At 42.1% G+C, this 23,424-nt stretch overlaps 1 protein-coding gene across 10 annotated transcripts in view; it reads right to left on the bottom strand.

Annotated features, from left to right (window-relative positions):
• emsy (EMSY transcriptional repressor, BRCA2 interacting) overlaps positions 1-23,424 on the bottom strand; it is a 101,349-nt gene that overhangs the window by 38,145 nt on the left and 39,780 nt on the right. For 6 of the 10 annotated variants that reach the window (XM_069892114.1, XM_069892111.1, XM_069892109.1 and 3 more), the window contains 8 exons: positions 17,035-17,281; positions 14,625-14,804; positions 12,290-12,364; positions 7,057-7,200; positions 6,725-6,901; positions 3,900-4,045; positions 2,841-3,014; positions 1,232-1,445 (listed from right to left, as the gene is read on the bottom strand). In XM_069892114.1, coding sequence (XP_069748215.1) covers positions 1,232-1,445; positions 2,841-3,014; positions 3,900-4,045; positions 6,725-6,901; positions 7,057-7,200; positions 12,290-12,364; positions 14,625-14,804; positions 17,035-17,281 — 1,357 coding nt within the window. The remainder of the gene's footprint in view (positions 1-1,231; positions 1,446-2,840; positions 3,015-3,899; positions 4,046-6,724; positions 6,902-7,056; positions 7,201-12,289; positions 12,365-14,624; positions 14,805-17,034; positions 17,282-23,424) is intronic. The other 4 variants (XM_069892116.1, XM_069892113.1, XM_069892110.1 and 1 more) reach the window with 2 other exon arrangements.

Consider the following 23,424-nt stretch of genomic DNA (forward strand, 5'->3'; position numbering starts at 1 on the left):
GAGACCTTAAATTCAACTAAAAAAAAGTGCCTGTCATAGATTCAGCAAACAAGATTACCCTAGAAGTACCTCCCCACTGCCAGTGCCACAGCTGCCTGACAACCACACCCGCCCCCCCCCCCCCCCCCCCCCGTCAGCCACCGGCCTTAACACCAGATATCTCCTGCCCAGGAGCTGACGCATAGCTGTGGTTCCTGCTCCGAACACTCTTGGGCGGCAAGGTGACTTATTCGATGTGGAGGGCGCCCCACCTGATGTTGAGAATGAAGTCGCCAACTCCAGCTGCAGCTGATACAGAAGGCTTAGACCCAGCTCCGGCTGGCATCTTCCCAGCAAGAAGCAAAGGTTTTTATTTTAAACTTTTTTTTTCCCACTTGCTTGCTCAATTTACAGATTTGTTACTTGGCAATTGGAGTGTTGTAACAAAGTTTGGGTTGTTGGGGGAGGCCTGGACACCAGTCTCTGGCACGTTCCTTGCAGAAAATTGGAGGTGGGGGGCTAGTTTAATCTTATATGATAAAAACATGAAAATGAGGCTGAAAATGGGAACCCATCTTATCTGAAGGTCGACATACACTGAAGTATAAGGGTAATTTAGTTGAGTAAAAGTGCAGAAGTTGGGAGAAATGGCTCCATGCTATTTCCCAACTGAAGAATGAGGTCAGGAGAACGAGCAGAAAACTTTATTCCAAATGTGGTGAACAAAAACCTAACCCAAAAATGAGAACTAGCTGTTGCCGTGAAAACTAGACGGCTGAAGCTGCCCATGCTTTATTGTTTTTTAAAACTGGTGTTTTGGTGAATGCCGCCTCTTGCAACTCGCCACTCAACCTCATTCCACAAATGAAGTCACTAATTACTTTGTGTCCAACGTAATGTCAATGTACACCAAGGTTGCATTTTTAAATAAAAATATAATTCCTACCAGAGGTCCAAAGGAAACACTGTGTTCACCCCTCCTATACCATTAGCATAGTCTATATGCCATCCTTGGGATTTCCCACCCCCATGTAAAGAACAGGCAGTGGAAGATGGAAGGGTGACATAGACCAAATACTGTATCCAACTGAATATAGCTTTTTTTTCCTTAAAAAATGTAATTACGTTCAATTAAATCTTCCCTTCACACTTGTTTGCTCTGAACTCTGACCTTATCCTTGCACTGCACAATCCCATTCATTTTGTACTTTCTTAAACATTAAAAAGTAAAGGATTTAGTGAGTTTGTGTACCATGTGAGCTTTGTACAGTGTCACTGGTCGCCAGACTCCCACTGCCGCCCTCGGCGAAGGATTGTGCTTCTTCTTTCAGGCTGCCCTCTTGTCCAGGCACATTGCTCCCCTCTGTCACTCTTGAGACCTGCTGCAGAGTTTCACTCACCAGTTGCCGGGTCTGTTCGCTCACCATTGTGGCCTGGAAAGCCACAGGCTTTGGCTTAATTAGAACCTGCAATGTGTATAGAGAACCAGCCTTCTTACTACAGATGCAACAGCCTTTGGAAACATAGCATCTACATAGGGAGGCAGCAAAATTCAAGAGTGTTTAATGTTATTTAATAACAGCAAATCAAAAGTGCATCTGCAGACTTGCTTGTTTACTGGGCATTTGGATTACCTGTCCAGTTTTCAAATAATTTACTGAGGCTCCGAAAAGCAACATTTGGTCGAAGTTGTGGTTGCATTCACTTTGATGTCTTTCAACCGAATGATCTCTCCCTCATTTATAGCTGAGGCAGAAGCTCCTTCACTCAACAGTGTGGCTGCCACCATGTCTCTTACCCAGTGTCAGTTGCATGGCCAATCTGAGAATAGCTGCCCACCATTTTCACAATTTTCTATAACAAGAACTGCCCTCCTGAAGATGGCAGGAAACTGCAGAGAGCTGTCAACCCAGCTCTGGACATTACACAAACCAACCTCCCCTCTATCAACATTTTCCGCTATGTTGGAAAGCAATCAATAGATTAACAGACCCATTTCACCCTAGTTGCACTTTCTTCTCCCTTCTCTTAATAGACTGAAATGCTCATGTTTGAAAATTCAAGATTGTCCATTCCCCCATCCCCCAATTGTAATCAAATTATTGAATAAACCTCACATTAATAGAAGATGATTGCACAAACTCTATCTCATTGCAGTCTTTGGACTATTTTAACTGAATTTTTCTTTACACTTTTAGTTTTGCACTAGCTGCTGTACTTAATTATGGGTCAACTTGCCTGGATAGCATGCATAACAGTTTTTTTCTCACTATCTCCAAACACATGAGAATAAACTATTTCAATTCAACTATGTGCAAGGTGGCAAATGAGCAGGATCGAGGTCTCACTCACGCCAGTCTCTCTTTCCTGTGCATGAGCAAACATTCAACTCTATTCCTCATTTTTCATGACTATAAACGACCTGATCCAATGAAGGAACCTAAATAACACATGGTGTGCGAGTCTAGGACAAGAAGGAACAACTTCAGATAAAAGGGCATCAATTTAAACCTGAGATATGGAAAATTTTCTTTAGCCAGAAGGTCGCAAGTCTGTAGCCCTTGTTGCCACAGGTGGCTGTGGAAAGGAGGTTGTTGGGAGTATTTAAGGCAGAGATTGACAGGTATTTTGATTAGTCAGGGCATCAAGGGTTCCCGGGAGAAGGCTGGGGAATGGGGCTGAGTGGGAGGATGGATCAGCTCAGGATAGAATGGTGAACCAGACTCAATGGCCTACTTTTGCTCCTATATATTGTGATCTTGAAATACAGCCTGCAGCAGACTAGGAGAAAAATCTAAAAAACATTAAATATTTTAGATGGCATTCTTCATAACCTCGTAGTGCAAAAAACCCCCACTCACCTGCGTTTTCCCTTGCTGTCCATAGAGAATCTTGGTGGGGATGATTTTCGTAGTGGGTTGTACAGAAGAGCCCACCCCTTTTGGTTGAGCCACAATCATCTTAGTGATAGGTCTTGTTGCTGTGATAATTGCTGGTTTTGTCCCTGCAGGCACTGCCTGAATAGTCTTCTCACCCTGAATGAAAACAAAAAGTGAAGAGGTACTCAGTTGAAAATTGCTTTGTACGCTGAAGTACACAGAACAGACTCATATGCACGCTTATGGCTTGAAAAGGCATCTAATACCAAAAAAAACCTACTTGAAATCACATTTCAATAATGTCTGTCATTCAGCAAGGAAAAAGCCCTTCGGCCCAACTTGTTGCCCATGCTGACTTGATGGGCATTCTGGATAAGTCCCACATGCCTACATTTGGTACAGATCCTTCTAAACCGTTCCTATCCATTTTTCTATCCACATGCCTTTTGAGCTTTGTCATTGAACCCATTTCAAGAGCTTCCTCTAGCATCTTGTTGCAGATAGAGTGCCCCGAGTGAAAAGGTTGCCTCTCAGGTTCCTCCTAAATATCTCCCCTCATCTTAAAATGATGCCTTCTTGTTCTAGAATGGTCTGGAACAGGAAAAAAAAAGACTAAGCATTCACTTCGTCAGATGCCACAACACAATTTTTTTTAAAGTCATAAATGACGTTAAAATAATTTCTAACAGATCCTGAACTTCATATCATTTTCTTTCTCAACTGGATCTGCACTCAGGCTTATTGTCTCAAATCATCTCCTAAATTAAAAGACACAGGAGATGCACAGCAATAGCTAAAATGACTAGGCCTTTCTTTCCACAATTGTTCTCCTAGACTGCTAGAAAACTCCTGAACAAGAGCATGAAATCAGCAATACTGTGGAGTTGTCAATGCACAAACTCAATTGGTATCTTCCTTAACAATGTCAACATGCTCATCTCCTAATTGTGTGAAACCTTCAATTTTCTCTGAGCTTCAGTACAGAGGGGTGTAGGTCATTTCTGTGGGGAAGCAGTGTGGGAAAGTTAGCTGTACACTTACCCCTGCATTTAACAACGTCGTAACTACATTTTTTCCTGGAATACCCTGGATGGTTGTTCCCTTCCCTGCAGTCTTTTGCACAACAATAACGTTTGGCTTCGAAGCCATTGAAGTCATTGGGATGGTTGTTATTTTTGTAGTTGTTCCTAATGGCAACACATTGATAAGAAATGTTACTGAATGGCACTTGAAATCCAAGTTTCAGTTTATTATCATCCGATTTTACAAGTATATCCCAAAAGAAATAGCATGCAAAACCTTGCCAACACACGTCACAATATAACACACACAAACAATACACATGCAGTATGTATATCCATACATAAAAATAGTTTAATAAATTGTATTCTCTGAGGGTTTGTATGAGGAACATCAGCTGAACAACTTTTAATATAACCACACATTTGCAAAAGGCAGGAAATTGACAAAACGTAATGCAAAATCCAAAAGCACGTAAACAAAAACATTAGCACTCCTGCACCTTGAGACCAAAGGATCAACTTGAAGAAAAGGGTTAGTTCCAACTCCCCTGTACATTTTCTTCGCACGGTGGAGAAACTGAACATGGTGAATTAAGGTCAATTAATCACTTAATTCTTTCAAGTTGTTTTTTTTTTGTGGTAATTCCCCTTCATCCATACTTTCAATCTACGCGTGAAAATTTATACGGTTCCCCACATCAACACGCATCGTTGAATTAAATGTTAATATACATTAGATATGTTTGTTGAGCACTTTAATTGTCAAAGAAAGATATTCATGATTTACACAGAGTCCTTTCAGCCCGACTGAGCCTTCATGCATCCACTTAAACTCATCATACTCTTTACCATTCTCTCCATACTCAAATTCAACCTACCATTATCCCACTCAAGAAACTGCCATTCACCTACACAGTGGGAGCCAACTAACCTACCAGCCTGCACTTCTTTTAGGTGTGGGAGGTACCCAGAGGAGACCCATGTCGTAACATGGAGGTCAAGAATGAACCCATGAAGTAGCATTCCGTGCAAGTACACCAAAGACTTGGAGGGACCCAGCAGCTCATGTAGAATGGATCCTGCATGACCTGCTGAGTTCCTCCAGCACTTTGTGGATTGTAAAAGGTGCTGATTATCTACTCTATTTGAGCCCTTCAATCTTGGGTACCTCTATTGTCACCTCTCATCTTTTGCCGGTTATTCAGCCTTTCCCTACAACACAACTCCTCAAGTCCTGGCAGCATCCTTATAAATTTTCTCTCCACTCATTCAATTTTATTGAAAAAAAATTGGGTACGTGACCAAAATTGCACACAATACTTCAAATTTGGCCTCACCAATGTCTTTTAAAACTTCAACAAAACATCCCAATTCTTGTACTCAATACTTTGATTTAGGAAGGCCAATGTGCCAAAAGCTCTCTTTATGTCCCTATCCACTTTCACTTTCAAGGAATTATACATCCCTTTTCCCAGATCCCCCTGTTTTGCAGACTCCATGGTTCCCTACCATTTATCATACAGATACTACCTTGGTTTGCCTTCTAAAGTGCAAGACCTCAAACTTGTCCATATTAAATTCCACCTGCCATTTTAGAGCCCATTTTTTCAGATCCTGCTGCAAGCTTTCAGAGCCTTCCTTGTTGTCCACTATATCTTAGTGTCATCCGCAAATGTGCTGATCTAATTTATCACATTTTTATCCAGATAACGCTGCTATAGATATAGATTAAGCACTGATCCCTGAGGCACACCATGAGTCACAGGCCTCTAGTCAGTCAGATAATCATCTACTGCCAATCTATGGCTTCTCCCACAAAGCCAATTTACTACCTCATCCTGGATGCCAAAAGACTGAACCTTTTTGGCCAAGCTCCCATGCAGGACCTTGTCAAAGGCCTTACTAAAATCCATACAGACAATATTCACTGGCTTTCCTTCATCAACTTTCCTGGTAACCTACTCGAAATACTCTACAAGATTGGTGAGGCATGACCCACTAAGCACAAAGCCATGTTACCTATCCCTAATCAGTCCCTGTCTATTCACCTACTTGTATATCTTAGAATACCTTGCAATAACTTAGCCACTACTGACATCAGGCTCACCAGCCTAAAATTTCCTGGATCATTCTGGAGTCTTTCTTAAATATTGGAACAACATTAGCAGTCCTCCAATTCACCAGCACCTTACCTGTGGCTAAAGACATTTTAAATACCTCTGCTAGGGGCCCTACAATTTCTGTATTAGTCTCCCTCAGGGTCTGAAGCAATAACTTGGCAAGCCATGGGTATTTATCCACCCTTTCTCACTTCAAGAGGGCCAACACCTCCTCCTTTGTAATTTGAATAGAGTCCATGATCTCACTGCAGTTTTGCTTAGTTACTTCTATAGACTCAAGTGTTATCATCTCAAGTGAATACAGATTAAAAAAATTTAAAAAAAAATAAAAAAAATTAAATAAATAAAAAATAAAAAAATTTTAAAAAATAATAAGGCTCTCCCCCATCTCTTTTGGCTCCATATGGGGATGACCACTCTGATATTTTAGAGGACCAACTTTGTTTCACTTGTCCCTTACTGTCATCTTTTTACACCCAGATTCCTTTTATGAACTTGTAAGATATAGTGAAACACTATAACTATGCAAGTTCTCCATTGTAGGTTTGATAATACCACATCTTCTGTGCTAAGGAACCATAATTATATAGGACACAAAAGAGATCCAAAGAAAGAAATTTTTTCTTTTTTAAAAAAACACTTGAAATCTCGGAATTCTAAACCTCAACCAGATGTCGGTGTCCAAGTGCCACAGCTGAGTCAATGAATAATTGTTAACACTAACCAGACACGATGCTGCTACTAATAATCTTTCCCCCAAGCGACGTGGCTAATGATTTTGGTACCACAGTGATAATGCTCCCACTTGTAGTTTTCATGTAGGTTGCAGACCCTGGAGATGCTGCCATACGAGCACTGATGGTGGGATTCAACGTAGGTCGTGTATAAGTAGTTTGTGTGCCTGTTATTTAAAAGGCATGTTTATTTGAATAATAAATATAACAAGTATCAATACATTTTCATGTCGTATTTTGTATGAATTAAATTTGGCAGATCCAAAGTTATCAGTCCCTTTCAAATCAGGGTGTTTCTGCCATTTGTATTAATAATACTCACCGGTTGGTGCGGTGACCAGTTTGGTTGTCACGATGGCACCATTACTGCTAACCACCATGATGGGTGAAGTGCTGGTACTCGACATTGTGACGGGTTTCGGCAGAATTTTACTCGGTTGCATTTGCTGCGTCATTATTTTCACACCTGCCATAAACACAGGCTATAATTCAACTTTCTATCACAGGACCAGAAAAATGCTACAAAACCCTCTCTCACTCAAGAGATTTAACAGCAACATGTGTCTTGTATTAAAAATTATGGAAAGGGGATGAAAGTGATCCATGTTGGAAAGAATTCCATCAAGGACGGTATGGACTTCATCAGGCAAAGATCTACCCTCTCACAAGCAATAGAATTGCCGTCGAACAGACCTATTGATGATAAGCAAATGGGAAATAACCAAAAATCACAAGATAAATTCATATTATAAATATTTACAACAAAAGGGGTGCTTTGGAAATCCAGATAGATTTCCCTCATTGACCTTTCAGTTTAAAAATCGAAGGATTTTTCCACAACTCAAACAAATTTCCAGCTGATTACTCATTTAGACCCAACACAGCTTAGATGGCAACTGATCAAAATTAAATTGAATATAAAAACTCTCAATTGAAGCTGTCAATAGTAACCATCTGAAAACAACTGCTTCTCAAGCAACTCATCACTTGAAAAATTATTTCATAAAATGAATATGCCAAGCAAAATAACATCATGCAGTAAATCTAAAAATCGAAGAACTCTGCTTTGCTGTTGGACTTGACACTAGGTGAACCAACTGCACAAATCAGTTGTGCTTTTCTCTCATTACAACATTCTGTTTGCTAATGTCATAATTAAAAGATGTTAAAATCATTAAAATTAAAAGAAAATTAAACCCATAGCAGCTGAAAGAAGTGGGGGAATGTAGAAACAATCGAACCAGGTAATCTTGTGAAACTGGTTGGTCTGGCCCTGAGCTCTGCAATGGACAGTCTCAGCACTCAGACTGGGAGACACTCTCTCTCTCTCTCAGCACTCAGACTGGGAGACTCTCTCTCTCCTCCTCCCTTTAAGGTAGGTGATGGGAAGGAAGTGCAAGAACAAAGCAGGAGGATTTCTTAATAGTATAATTGACTCTGAAGATGCAGTCTCAAACTATAACTATTCCTTCTCTCCTCACACTACCTTCACCTTGACTAGATTGGTCTATCACATCACTGCCTACATCACATTTCACAAATCGGGTTCATCTGGCTTATCTCTCTCCAGTCACACCAACATCATGCAAGGAAGAGAGGAGGAGTGGCCAGCAAGAGGGTTCACTGTAGTTTCTTCACTTGAATTTGCCATACTTTGACATTGGCAGTGTAATTACAAATGTTAAAAGAAATTTAATTTGAACACACTAAAATAATCCTTTAACCATTCCTGATTTTGCAGTCAATTTTCACATGGCAAGGCTTACAAAGAAAGAGACAAATATGGACTAGGACAGAAAAGAATATCCTTATTGTTTCCATCAAGTTACTGTCATCTACTTTTCTAGGTAGGTCAAGTCTTAATTCAACACTTTATCCAAAAGATGTAAGCAACAAAACTTGGAACACCAGCCGTGGATTATTTTAGTCTGCCCTGAAACAAGATGCACTGGCACTCAGCTTGTTGATGAGCCCGCCCACAAGGGGATCGACTGTACTGGATTGGGTACTATGTAATGCACCGGAGGTGATCAGAGAGATTAAAGGAATCATGAGGGGCAGTGATCATAAATATGATCGAGTTCAATGTCAGATTTAACAAGCAGAAACTAAAGCCAGATGTGTCGTTATTTCAGTGGAGTACAGGAAATTACAGTGGCACGGGAGAAGAAATGCCCAAAGTAGATTGGAAGGGTCTGCCAAGCTGCCCATCTCCCCCACCCCTCTGGCGAGCCTTGATGTACAAACATTGGCTGTGCATTATCTCTACTGATAAGGACATAACTGTATAGGCACCAATTGTCTTTCATCATTGTACTGTGTTTCTGCTTATAAAAACCATGATTATTGTTCGACCACATTGTCTTTGTCTCCTTCATCAACTGGCACTTCAAAGGGGCTCTAGTAGGGAGGACGGTGGAGCAAGAATGGATGGAGTTTCTGAAAGAATGAGGAAAGGTGCAAAATAAATACATACCAAAAAAGAAGAAATATTTGAATGGAAAATGCCACAACTGTGGCAAACTAGGGAAGTGAAAGCAAAAGAGAGAGCATACAAGAAAGGAAAAGTTAGTGGAAAGAGAGGATTAGGAAGTTTTTAAAAACACAGAGGTAACTAAAAACCTCACAAGGAGGAAAAAGATGAAGTATGAAAGGAGGCTAGCAAGTAATATCAGAGGAGACCCAAAGCTTCTCTAAATATATAAAGAATAAAAGAGAGGTGAGAGTATGATCTGGATGATGTGGTCAATTGGATCGGCAAATTTGCAGATGACACTAAGATTGGAGGTGATGTGGATAGTGAGAAAGGCTTTCAAAGCTTGCAAGGGGATCTAGAACCAGCTGGAAAAATGGGTGGAAAAATGGCAGATGAAATTTAATGTAAACAAGTGTGAGGTGCTGCATTTTGGAAGGACAAACCAAGAAAGGACGTACACGGTAAATGGTCGGGCACTGAGGAGTGCGGTAAAAGAGGGATCTGGGAATACAGATACATAATTCCTTAAAAGTGGTGTCACTAGGGATATAAAGAGAGCTTTTGGTATAATGACCTTCATAATCCAAGTATTGACTATAGGAGTTGGGTTGTTATGGTAAAATTATAAGATATTGATTAGACCAAATTTAGAGTATTGTGTGCAGTTTTGGTTACCTAACGACAGGAAAGCTATCAATAAGATAGAAAGAGTGCAAGAAGATTTACTAGGATGTTGCCCAGACTTCAGAAACTGAGTTACAGGGAAAGGTTAAACAGGTTAGGACTTTATTCCCTGGAGCACAGAAGAATGAGGGAAGATTTGATCGAGGGATTTAAAATTATGAGGGGGATAGACAGAGTAAATGTAGGTCGGCCTTTTCTGCTGAGGGTGGATGAGATACAAACCAGGACATGGGTTAAGGGTGAAAGGGGAAAGGTTTAGATGGAACATTAGCGGGAACTTCTTCATACAGAGTGTGGTGGGAGTGTGGAATGTGATGCTAGATTAAGTGGTGAATGTGGGTTCAATTTTAATTTTTAAGAAGAATTTGGACAGGTACATGGATTGTAGGGGTATGGAGGGCTATAGTTGGGGTACAACCCAGTGAGAATGGTTTGGAATGGACTAAAGGGGCCAAAGTACCTGTTATATAGTTCTATGGTTCTAGTAGATATAGGACCACTAGAAAATGATGCAGAACAAACAATAATGGAAGATAAGGACATAGCAGAGCAAATAAAGGAGTATTCGGCATCAGCCTTCACAGTGTATACACTAGCAGTGTGCCAGATGTCAAAGTATATCAGAGAAGGGAAGTGAGTGCAGCTACTATTTCAAGGGAGAAGGTGCTCAGACAGCTGAATGGTCTAAGGGTGGACAAGTCTCCCAGACTAGATGGATTGCACCCTTGGGTCCCGTAAGAGATTACGGAGGCACTGATAATGATCTTTCAGGAATCAACAGATTCTGGCATGCTCCCGGACAACTGGAAAATTGCAAATGTTACTCCATTATTTAAGGGAGGGAGGCAGCAGAATGGAAACTATAAAAAAAGTTAGCTTGACATCAGTGGCTGGAAATATGTTGGAGTCAATTGTAAAGGATGAGGTTATAAATTACTTGGTGGCACAGGACAGGATAGGCCAAACCCAGTATGGTTTTAAGGGAAAAATCTTGCTTGACAAACCTATTGGAATTCTTTGATGAAGTGACCAGCAGGATGGATAAGGGAGATGCAGCGGATGTGGTGCATTTGGATTTTCAGAAGATATTTAACAAGGTGCTGCACAAAGTTAGTTTAACAAGATAAGGAAACATACTAGCATGGGTAGAGCATTGGCTGATTGGCAGGAAGAAGAGTTGGAATACAAGGATCATATTCTGATTAGCTGCCAGCTGTTTGTGGTGTTCCACAGGGGTCAGTGTTGGGGCCGTTTCTTTTTATGTTGTATATTAATAATTTGAATTGTGGAATGAATGGTTTTGTGGCCAAGTTGGCAGATGGTACGAAGGTCAGTGGAGGACCTGCTAGTGGTGAGGATGTATGGAGGCTACAGAAGGACTTTGACCAATTAGGAGTATGGACAAAGAAGTCGAAAATGAAATACAAAATCCGAAAGTGTATGGTCATGTAGTTTGGTAGAAAAAAATAAACGGGCAGACTTTTTTTTTTAAATGGGAGAAAATTGAAACTTTCCTGTGGCAAAAGAGAGTCCTTGTGCCTGAAGGTAAACGTGCATGCTGAGACTGTGGTGAAGGAGGCAAATGAAATGCTGGCATTCATTTCAAAAGCAATAGAATACAAGAGCAAGGGTGTGATGTTGAGGCTTTATGAGGCACTGGAGAGACCTCATGGAGTATTGCGAACTGTTTTGGGCTGCTCAATTAAGAAAGGATGTGCTGACATTGGAGAGGGCTCAAAGAAGGTTCACTAGGATAATTGCGGGAATCAAAGGGTTATCATATGAGGAGCATTTGATAGCTCTTGGCCTGTATTCATTGGAATTTAGGAGAATGGTGGGGGGCGGGGGTAAAATCTCATTGAAGCATTTTGAAAATTGAAAGGCATCGTCAAGAGTAGAAAGGTAATTTCCCTTAGTGGGAGAGTCTAGGACAAGAGGGCACAACTTCAGAATTGAAGAGTATCCGCTTAGAACATAAATGTGTAGGAATTTCTTCAGCCAGAGGGTGGTGTGAAATATGGTTCATAGTGTGAAAAATTTTTAAAAATTTTAAATTAAAAAAATAAAAATAAAAAAACCAGAGGGTGGTGAATCTGTGGAATTTGTAGCCACAGGCAGTTGTGGAGGCCAAGTCATTGGGTGTTTTTAAGACGGAGGTTCTTGATTAGCCAGGGCATCAAGATGCGGAAAAGGTCAGGCAGTGGGGCTGAGTGGGGAATGGATCAGCTCATGATTGAATGGCAGGGCAGACTCGATGGGCTGAAGCCTTTTTCTGCTCCTTGGTCATGTAATCTGTGCAAACCTGCATCGTTCCCATCCCTTGTTTTTGTTTGTATCAGGATAGCTGTCACTATATGATTATTTTTTGATAACGCCCACATCCACTGTTGCACACCTGAAACATCAACGCCCTCCGGCATCATCTTGGGACCAGGGGCCACAGGACGAGCGCTAAAAGGTGCCCTTAATACTGAATAAATTAAGAAAGAAAAAGTACTTCATTTTCAATTTTGTTCCTTCCCACCCCAGGTTCTCTCTTCCTCTTTTGAAATGAGCATCATGGTCAAACCTGATCTTATCTCACCTGTCGACCACAAACAAGCACTTTCTAGGACTGGATAAAAATCAGAAAATGCTTAATGATGCTTACATCTTGCAAATTAATCAAAGGACCCTATATACTATTCTGCTAATCTGTCTAAGACAGGGGGGTCCCCAAACATTTTAGACTGTTGACCCCCTTCAGGGACTACACGGTCCCTCATTGACCCCCAGGCACATTGATTCCTGGCGCTGAACCTTGTGTGGAGGAGGACTGGGTAGGGTGGCCAGACGTCTGGTTTTAGGCCAGATAGTCCAGCTTTTGTGCCCTCTGTCCCTCATCTGGTGCCACCTTGAACAGGGCATTAATTAGTCATCCACTTGGGGGGGGGGCGTAGGCATACACCCACCGAATGGAGGGTAAATTATGGGGCAGAAAGGGTACTTACCTGTTAAATGCAGTAGCCGGCAAGCATGCGCAATTGTGGGGGGCAGGGAGAGAGAAACATGAAGATGGCACATGAAGGTTCATGGCAGGTAACCCCACCCTGTGCTGGACAGTGTGGGGGGGGGGGGGGGGGTGTGCAGGCACTATTTAAAAATCAACCCCACCCTCACATGATAAACCCTTCCCCCCGGTGCTATCAACCCCATTTTGATCCTCTGGCATTTATTAACCCCAGGGTGGGGGGGGGGGGTGGGGGCGCGCGGGTCAATGTCGACCACTTTTAAGATCCATGCTCTAAGATAACCAATGATTGGCAGCTTTTGAACTGCACCAAGATTAAGATGCTCAAATTATGGGTCTCCATTTGTACAGTTTGCATGCCCCAGTAATTCAATTCTCAAAAAAAAAGGCAAGATACTCCAGGTGACTCAGTCAGTTTCTATCGCCTAAATCTTATGGGTCTAAAGGTATGCAGGATGTTAATGGTGTTGACTCATTACAAGTTCATTAAACTAGTTTGTTTAATGGAGCTTAAGGAAGGTGTAAGTTAATGATCACATAGACCGAAACTATAATTATAGCTCTTGATAAAATATCTCAATGACTCCAAAAGATTATAAAGATTAAATCCTTCAATACATTTCTTCAGATAACTGATTAAATGATTCTAAGCCTCTTTCAGTTTTCCATTCTTGATTACAAGATTGTCCAAAGGGTCAACCACATGTTTAATGATGTACTTTCTGGAAGAATTTGGCACTTAAACTAAACTTTTCAATAGTTTGATCCCTCAGTACACATTTTAATAGACTGTTAAAATTCACTTTCCACTGATGAAGACAGACAGATGACAATCAGGTCACACATTAAAAACCAAAATACTAACAAAAAGAAAAATGAGACAGTATCCGTGGAGAGAGAGAAACTGAGTTACTGCATCAGGTCATCCCCACCTCTCACCAGAGACGCTGCTTTTCAATGAGCAGTATTTCCAGGTTAATGACATCTACAGTCTTTTTTAAAATAATTTTGTTTATAAATTAAACAATCTCTTCGATGCTGTAAATTGGTGCATTAGTTATACAAGCATTACTGTAATGCTCCATTAAGCTGCTATAAGATTATTTGTAAACCCATCGCTTGGCAAAAAAGGCATTGTCCATCACTAGACGTCATTTCCAGTGGTCTTCACAAACTCACTGGGCCCCCTTTTCTGGCATTCACTGGGTCGCCAAATAAATTATTGCACTAGTGCATAACCTACAAAAGAAAAAATTTGAAGGGTGTTGGAACATCAAAAGGAGTAACACCCAATAATCCCTAAAATCTGCCAGTCCAGCATCAAAGTCTGAAATAGTCATTCTCAACAAGGGGGTGGGTATACAGCCCTCTTGAGGGCCACAGCATATTTAAGGCAGGGGGGGGGGGGGGCGGACGGAATGAAATCATAAAATATTTTTCATGTAGTCGTTAGAAGTATGGAAGAAATTATCTAACCTTTACTGCTTCAGGGGGAAGGGGGCCCATAACCTTTGAGCAGAATCTTGGGGGGACCAGAGCCAAAAAAAGGTTGAGAATGGCTGATCTAAAGAGTGCCGGATTAGAGATTTAATATACGACTCAATTTTATAGAACTGACAAGCACAAATTTCCAGGTGAATAAATGCAATGAACTCCATTTTTTTTGGTTATTAACCAATTGCCTTGTTTATATAGACTTTTTACAACATTTCCAACTTACCTGATTCTTGTTTGATTTGAATGGTGGGTTTGACGCCAGGCGAGCTCTGAGATTGCTGGGACTGCTGCTGTGGTGCTTGGGAAACCTGCTGCTGTTTGGGAAACTGAGTCAAGATCTGGGTGGGTGTTTTAGGGGACTGAAGCCTGGCTGCAGTAACTTTTACTGCAGTGCCAGATGCACCTGTCAGAGGGGAAGAAAATATATTTTTGGTTTTATAAAATTGGTTCAATTAGAGCAGCTCATTTTGTGGCTCCAACATGATCATGGAAACAATTCCTTCAACAGTATAATAATGCAAGTTGATTCAAAGAAGCTGAACACTGTCAAAGACATGGTTGTGAAATGCTAAAAGTCCTATTTTCTAAGATCCAACTGGACATGAAAATAATCCACAACATTATTTAAAGATAGTTGAGGAGTTCAGTTCAGAACCCAACATACATTTATTTTCTCATTTCTGCAAGAAGAATCTTGCGATTTTCCTGTTTCATTGACTTTGGGACATCTTGAAATTATAAAAGATACATTCCAATAACTTGCAACCAAAAAGGACCTTCAAATGATGCAATCCCAGTGAAAAGACTGAAAAGGAACTAAGCTGTAACAGAGCCAACATTGGAGCAGTCATCGTGAGAGTGGCTGATGTGAGGTTGAAGGGCTGTGTTGAGGTTTAAGTCGTGAGGCTTTAGTTCAAATAGGTTTTGGCACGGAGTTTGAGCCATGGGAAAGATAAGATCTTTAACTTTCCTCTGTAGTCTTGGTGGTTTTGAGATGGCAGTTCAGGTGGTCACAGTAGGGTGTGAGGGAGCAGGACATCTTTCAGTGTCCCAAGTGACTAATCCTGTGGGAAGTGTGTCCAACTGCAGTTCCTGGATGAATACATCGAAAGACTGAAATTGCAGATGGACTAACACAGGAGCATCCAGGATGTTAAGAGCATCATAGAAGTTTTAGTGAGGTAGTCACACCCAAAGTTTGTTGTCATACACATCATACGATATACATATACCCCAAAATTCTTACTTGAAAAGAAAAATACAATAGTAAACTAATTGAATTAAATGAAAAGAGATAATAAATACACAAGATAAATATTCACAGACACCCTAGTACAGACATCAGGTTGATGATGACCAAGGTAGAGGGAGGGGATAGGTGAAGTGTGGAAGATTCCCCTATGGCTGTTCACTAACATCATCTTGGATACAGTTGCCTTTAAGAGGAGAGCAGCATCAGCTGGTCCTGTGGCACATCAACGGGCTCTATCCCCTGATAGGATGGTTGGAGACAGCAGTGAGAGGTCACTCAATAGTTTGGGGAATAGACAGGAGATTCTATGACTGCAAATCATTGCCTCCTTGGACCCAGTGTCAAAAATATCTCAGTCGTTGCAGAACATTCTCAAGGGGGAGGTGTAGCTGCCAGAGGTGGTTGGACACATTGGTACCAATGACATTGAGAGGAAAAAGAGATGAGGTCCTGTTGAGTCAATATTGGGCGTAGGGAGGAGATTAAAAAAGGGATAATACCTCTGGAGTTCTCCTGAAGTTAGTGAGGTTAGGAATGGAGGACTCCAGAGATGAAGGAGCTGGTGCAGGAGAGAAGGATTCACTTTCTTGAATGACTGGAATCTCTTCTGGGACAGAGGTGTATTGTGCAAGAGGGACAACTGAATCAGAACTGAAGGGGACAAAAATCTCAGTGGGGAGATTTGAGAGTAGTACTCAGGAAGGTTTAAACTAGTCTGGCAGGAATATGGGCTAAACCCGGGAAAATGCGATTAGCTCAAGTAGACAAATTGGGGCATGGAAGAGTTCAGCTGAAGGACTTATTTTTGTGCAGCAGATGACCACAAATAGCACAGGGCCCAATAATTCACAGCATAAAGTGAATTATATCATGGCATGAGAGTCATTTCTGATCAGATAGTCTATTAGAAAATATTGAATAGAGGCACCATTTCACTGAATAGCAGAGATCAAAGTGATTGCCACCTTGATTGCCAAGAGTAAGGGTTAGTTAATGCAAATGCTATTACAGTGCCAGCCACCCAGGTTCAAATCCAGCACTGTCTTTAAGCAGTTTACACATTCCTCCCACCCTTCAAAACGTACAGCGATTGTACATTAATTGGTGTACTTGCGGGGGCGGAAGAATAGAGCAGGTTTGTGGGCCAGAAGGGCCTGTCACTGTGCTATACATCTATTATTTTTTAACATTTAATATAAATTTAAATTTTAATTTAAATCATCCAAAGTTGGAACCAAAGCCAAGCAACAAGTGTTACCTCAATAAACTACTCAAACTTCATTCTTGCTGTTTGTACCATTATCCCAAACCTTGGCATATACCAACACTCAAAGATTGGTGGATTATGTACTGATTTAAACTAATGCATTCTTTCCATTACCTTGAGCGATGGTTGACATTACAACAGAAGATGTTGATGAAATCATCGACATAGCAGTAGCAGAGGATGAAGGAGTGCTGCCCACTGTAAAGGGTGGCTGCGTGGCCGTGATGACCATTGGCTGCCGTTGCGTGGTGGTGGTAATGACAGACGTTGGCACAAGTTTGGTGACAGCCGCGTAATTGTGAGACTTGGACAAAATATTGGGTACAAATGTTGAACTCGGCGACGTGGTTACAATTATCACCTATTTTTAAACAAACACAAAATAATTTTTAAATCATTGAGAACCTTTTGCTCTACTATCATCTTCTGTAACTCTAGGAGGTTCCAAAGATCTTCAGAGAAAATTAAGTATTACTTGGAAATGTAGTCCCTGATGTAATGTAGCAGCATCTGTTGGAAGTAATGCCTCAAGTAATGAGCCATTCTGACATTCATTACTGACACAGTTAACATACACTAAGGGCTGAAAAAGATAGGATTACTTTAATTTGGTATCATGCGGGGAAGTTTGCTGGGGATTCTCATTTGGGGGGGGGGGGTGCGTAGAACTAGAGTTGGAAGGGGATGGCAAACAGAGTGCTAGAGCAAATCTTGGAGCACATGTAGAACAAGCCAGTGTTCAGCCTGCAGACAAAAAAAAATAGAAATGGTGAGAATTGTGTTTTATGTTGGGTCCATTTCAATTGTAGGAGAGGCTGGATCTGCACATAGCATTATGACATTGTAGCCATTAGCGAGACTTGGTTGCAGGACAGGCAGGTCTGGCCTGCAACAGATTGGCAGTTCAGTATTTCAGGGATCCGTTTCTTTAGATATGAGACAGGGAGGGATAAAGGGGAAGGGGTGGCATTGTTAGTCAGGGAAAATGTCACTGCAGTGCTCAGACAGGGCTCATCTACTGAGGCTATATGGTGGAAATGACGAATGACACAGGGATGACGAAATCCCTAGGACCATATTATAGACTACCCAACAGTCAGCAGGAATTGGAGCAAATTGGCAGAGATAGCAGACAGTTGTAAGAAACAAAGTTTGCCATAGTAGATGATTTTAACTTTCCACATATTGACTGCTTCTCCCAGACAGTAAAAGGGCTTGATGGGTTAGAGTTTGTCAATATATAAAGGTCCCATTTGGAGATGGCAAGTGACAGAAGTGTAAGGGAATATAATGGATCTAATAATGATCATGCCACTAGTTTCAAGATAATTATGGAAAGGTATAGTCTGGTCTTTGGGTTGAGATTCTAATTGGAGGGCATGGCCATACTGAGTGGCTGAGCGGATGTGTTTTTCCGAGCTCTCCAAGAAAAAAGTGCTAAAATACAATCAAAAAGTGTTTTCTCAAATAATTTTTGCTTGAAAATGTGTGCATACAACATTTGAATAAGAAGTCTCGAAGATGACTGGAAGATTGCATGCAAAAAAAAGCCAAGACCAACAACAAAAGAAGCTCTCGCTTCACCAGCTACATCAACAGACAGTGTGGTGAGAGCTGCCTCTATTTCTCAACAAATGCAAGAGATGGAAACGCTTTTGCAAGAATTTAAAGGACTGGGACAACGTTTCATGGATGCGGAAAATACTATGAAAGAGATCACCACTTCAGTGAAAGACATGGGTGAAGCAATAAACTATCTATTCAAAAGAATGGATGACGCTGAGAGATCATGATAAAAAGATTGAAGACCTGAAAAAACAAAGCGAACAATGGGCAACAAACAAGCAACTTCTTTTAGATACAATTGATCACATGGAAAACTTCAGTCAGAGAAACAATGTGAGAATAGTTGGCCTGAGAGAAGGTGTAGAAGGCAGAGATGCTGTGAAATTTTGAGACTTGGATTCCTCAAGTCCTTCACAATGATGAACTCAAGATCGTGTCCACATTGAAGATTGTGTGCTCACTGAACACTTGGACCAAGAGAATGGGTGAAACCCACCCTCAACCTGTTCTAGTAAGGCTACTAAGCTTCAAAGACGGAGAGACAATCTTGAGAGTTACATTTGAACATTCACGAAATACCCGCTCTCCAATAAAATGGGACAATACAGAGATTAGGTTTCGTCAGGACTTCGGTAACGGGGTAATCCAAAAGAGGAGAGTTTGATGTGGTCAAGAGGCAACTCTGTGAAAAGAACTTCAGATAGGCAATATTGTACCCAGCAACTTTGAGAGTGGAAGTCTCAGAAGGAAAGAGAAGATTCTTTTAAACGAAAGAGGTGGAAGACTTCATTCGACAATCATAAAGAAGATGAAGAGTAAGGAAAGTAGACACAAGTTGGCTGTGGAACAACTAATGTAAATAAGATATTTTATGGACCTAGTAAAGTTTTACTTTTTTGAGAAGGTTGTCTTAATTATATTAAGAACTGTCAACATTTCATACAATCTATGGCTGTCAGGGAGCTCAGAAAGTGGAAAGAAGGTAACAGCACAATTCAAACCCTGGCGCCAACAGGGGAGGTTAGTTTTAAAGATGGCGTTTAGGGCGGGGTTCCTCTTCTTCATCCCTGGAGGTTTCAGTGGGGTTTTATCGCAGGCCTCAGGGTCTTACTGTATACATCATCTAGACGCCAGGGACGCTTGCAAACCCGAAATCGCCACCATCACCGCTTCCAGGGATGAGTATTCAAGCATACTGGATGAGTTCCCCGCCATCCTGCAGCCCCGGTTCAGTGCCACCTTGCCCCAGCATGGGGTACACCACCACATCTCCACCCAAGGTCCCCTGCTTCACGCCAAGGCTCGATGACTTCCGCCTGAGAAGCTGCAGCTGGCCAAGGAGTTCTCTCGTCTGCAGGAGTTAGGTATCGTCCGCCGCTCGGACAGCACCTGGGAATCTCCCCTCCACATGGTCTCCAAATCCTCTGGGGGCTGGAGACTATGTGGGGACCATTGCCACCTGAATGATGCGACCATGCCAGACAGATACCTGATTCCCCACATCCAAGACTTTACGGCTAATCTCCATGGCGCCCAAGTCTTCTCCAAAGTTGACCTGATGAGGGGCTAATCATCAGATTCCAGTCCACCCCAAGGACATTGGTAAGACGGCGATCATCACCCCTTTGGCCTTTTTGAATTCCTGCACCATGCTCTTCGAGCTCAAGAATGCGGCCCAGACTTTTCAGTGCCTCATGGATGCAGTGGGTAGGGACTTGGACTTTGTGTTTATTTACCTTGACGATATCCTCATCGCCAGCCATGACCACAAGGAACACAAGGCCCACCTCCGCATCCTGTTTGCCCGCCTAGCTGAATTCGGCCTCACGGTCAACGTGGCCAATTACCAGTTCAGCAAGCAGACGCTGCAGTTTCTAGGGCACACCATCTCGGTAACGTGGGCTGCCCCAGCACCAGAAAAGGTCGTGGTTCCCTAAACCCACCACCCTCAAGGGCCTGCAGGAATTTGTAGGGATGGTAAACTTTTATCATCGGTTCATACCAGGCGCTGTCCACATCATGCGGCCGCTGTTTGCTTTGATCGCGGCGAAGGATAAGGTCCTGGCCTGGTCGGAGGAGGCAGAGAGCATTTTTACAGCAATGAAAGACGCCCTAGCCAATGCCACCCTATTGGTTAATCCTCGCCCAGAGGCACACACTGCACTCTCGGTGGAGGCCTCAGCCACGGCCGTAGGGGGCGTACTCGAACAATGGTTTAACGGACAGATGCGCCCGCTGGCCTTTTTTAGCAAACAGCTTCGTCCGCCAGAGCTCAAGTACAGCGCTTTCGACCGGGAGCTCCTGGCGCTGTACCTGGCCATCTGGCACTTCCGGTATTTCATGGAGGGCAGGCCATTCACTGTGTTCGCAGACTACAAACTGCGCACACAGGTGCTCACAATGGCCAAGGACCCGTGGTCGGCTCGCCAGCAATGCCACCTCTCCTACGTGCCGGAGTTCACGACTGACATCTGGCACAGAGCAGGCAAAGACAAAGTCTTGGCAGACGTGCTCTCCCAGCCGACAATCAACACCCTTGCTCCCGGCCTCGATTACACCCAGCTGGCATAAGAGCAGGAGGACGCAGAGACACAGGCCCTCCAGACCGCCATCTGCGGCCTGTACCCCCAGGACATTCAGTTGCTCTGCGACATCTCCACCGGCTCACCGCGCCCGGTAGTCCCACCACAGTGGAGGTCGAGAGCCTTCAGCCTGGTCCACGGCCTAGCCCATCTCTCGGTGAAGACATCGGTGCAAATGGTGGCAGAGCGATTTGTATGGCATGGGCTCAAAAAGGAGGTGACCAAGATGGCAAGGAGCTGCACCGAGCCAGGCCTCCAAGGTCCAGCGGCATACACAGGCCCCGATCCAGCAGTTTGACCTGGCAGTGCGGAGGTTCCAGCACATCCACGTTGATATCGTAGGCCCCCTGCCAGTGTCCAGGGAGGCATGCTACCTCGGCCAGAAGCTATTTTCATCAGAGAGGCCTCTGCAGAGACATGCGCCAGGACTTTAGTCTGCCATTGGATAGCCAGATTCGGAGTCCCGGCACATATCACGAACGACAGAGGCACCCAATTCACCTCCGCTCTCTGGTTGCAACTGGCGAGCCTTCTGGGGGGGGTTAAATTCCACCACACCACAGCCTATCACCCACAGGCAAACGGTCTGGTGGAGAGATTCCAACGCCACCTGAAATTGACTCTCACGGCTTGCCTCACAGGCCCCGGTTGGGCGGACGAACTGCCCTGGGTCCTCCTCGGCATCAGAACAGCACCTAAGGAGGACCTTCAGGACCTTCAGCTGGTGTACGGTACACCTCTCTCATTGCCCGGGGAGTTTTTCAGCCCGGATCCCAGCTTCAAACCTTATATTGATTCATATGGTAAAAATTTGGCAAGATATTAACAATATTGGAAGTAAAACTAGAATTTCATTAAGATTGCCATTATGTAATAACCTGATGCTATGATAATGGGAAATAGGATTCTAAATATATGGCTACAAAAGGGGATTGGCCATATCGTGGACTGCTACAAAGATGGTATCTTAATGTTATTGGAAAAAATGAAACAAACCTATGAAATTCCAAATGGTACTTTATTTTGTTATCTGCAATTAAGGACTTTTCTAAGAGAAATTTGGGGAAATGACATGACTCCTCTGGGAGTAAGTGAATTGGAACACAGATTATGGATGGGTAATATACCCAAATTTATTATATCCTACAAATGGAAGGAAAAGCACCTGGATTACATAGATCAAGAGAAAGATGGGAAGCAGATCTGAAAGGAAATATAGCAGAACAATCTTGGTCTGAGTGGAGCAAAGATGGTGCAATAATAACTTTGTGCATCAATTATATTTGACCCCACAAAATCAGAAATATCAGATAGATGATTTTGATGTGAAATAGAGGAAGGAACATTTCTCCACTCTGTCTGGTCATGTACAAAAGTTAATTCATTCTGGGAAGAAATATCAGAAGTCTTAAGTATTACCGAAGTTAACTTTCCAGGTAACCGGAACTATTATTTACTGGAAAATTTTATAGATATTAGTAATAACCTCACAGAGTTTCAAATATCTTTTATTAAGATTGCGTTGGCAATAGCCAAGAAATGAGTAACAGTTACATGGAAGTCAGATACACCGATTGTTCTGGCATGATGGATATCAGAAACTGACAGTTCTATACCTATGGAAAAGATCACATAAGAAACATGATACATTCCTCAAGATCTGGCAACCATACTTGAATTATGTTGGTGCAAACTCATGGTCTTCCCTTGATTTTATATATACATTTTTTAATAGAATGCAGATTGTAAGCTCCGACAGAGGACGGAAAGACATATTAGTCTATTTTTTGGTTTAAAGGGAAAGGGGTTGTAGGGGGGCTAGAATGTTTATTGTTTGAAAATTTTGTTTCATTTAACTCAAGTTTGATTAAGTTAATATGTTTAAATAGCATTTGGTATTATATTAATAAGATATTTATGAAAAATTTGTTTTTTTTAAAGAAAAACTTATTTTACGTGTAAGTAGTAAAAGATGTACATTTGATACTTGTTTGAAAACCAAAAACAAAATATATATTTTTTTAATAAAAGATTCTAATTGGAGAAAGGCCAATTTGGATGGTATCAACAAGGATCTGGCATGCATGGATTGGATTGGGACAGGTTGTTTGCTGGCAAAGATGCACTTGGTCAGTGGAGACCTTTAAAGGTGACATTTTGAGAGCAGAGTTTGTATATCCCAGTTGGAATGAAGGATAAGACCAACAGGTTCAGGGAACCTTCATTTTCGAGAAATATTGAGGCCTTGGTTAAGAAGCAGGAGGATGTGTGCACATCATGTAATAGGCAGCAAGATCTTGAGTATAAAAAAATGCAAAAAACACAAGAGGAAATCAGAAGCACAAGGTTCCTATGG

The sequence above is a fragment of the Narcine bancroftii genome, chromosome 7 (assembly GCF_036971445.1).
Source record: "Narcine bancroftii isolate sNarBan1 chromosome 7, sNarBan1.hap1, whole genome shotgun sequence".
Lineage (NCBI taxonomy): Eukaryota > Metazoa > Chordata > Chondrichthyes > Torpediniformes > Narcinidae > Narcine > Narcine bancroftii.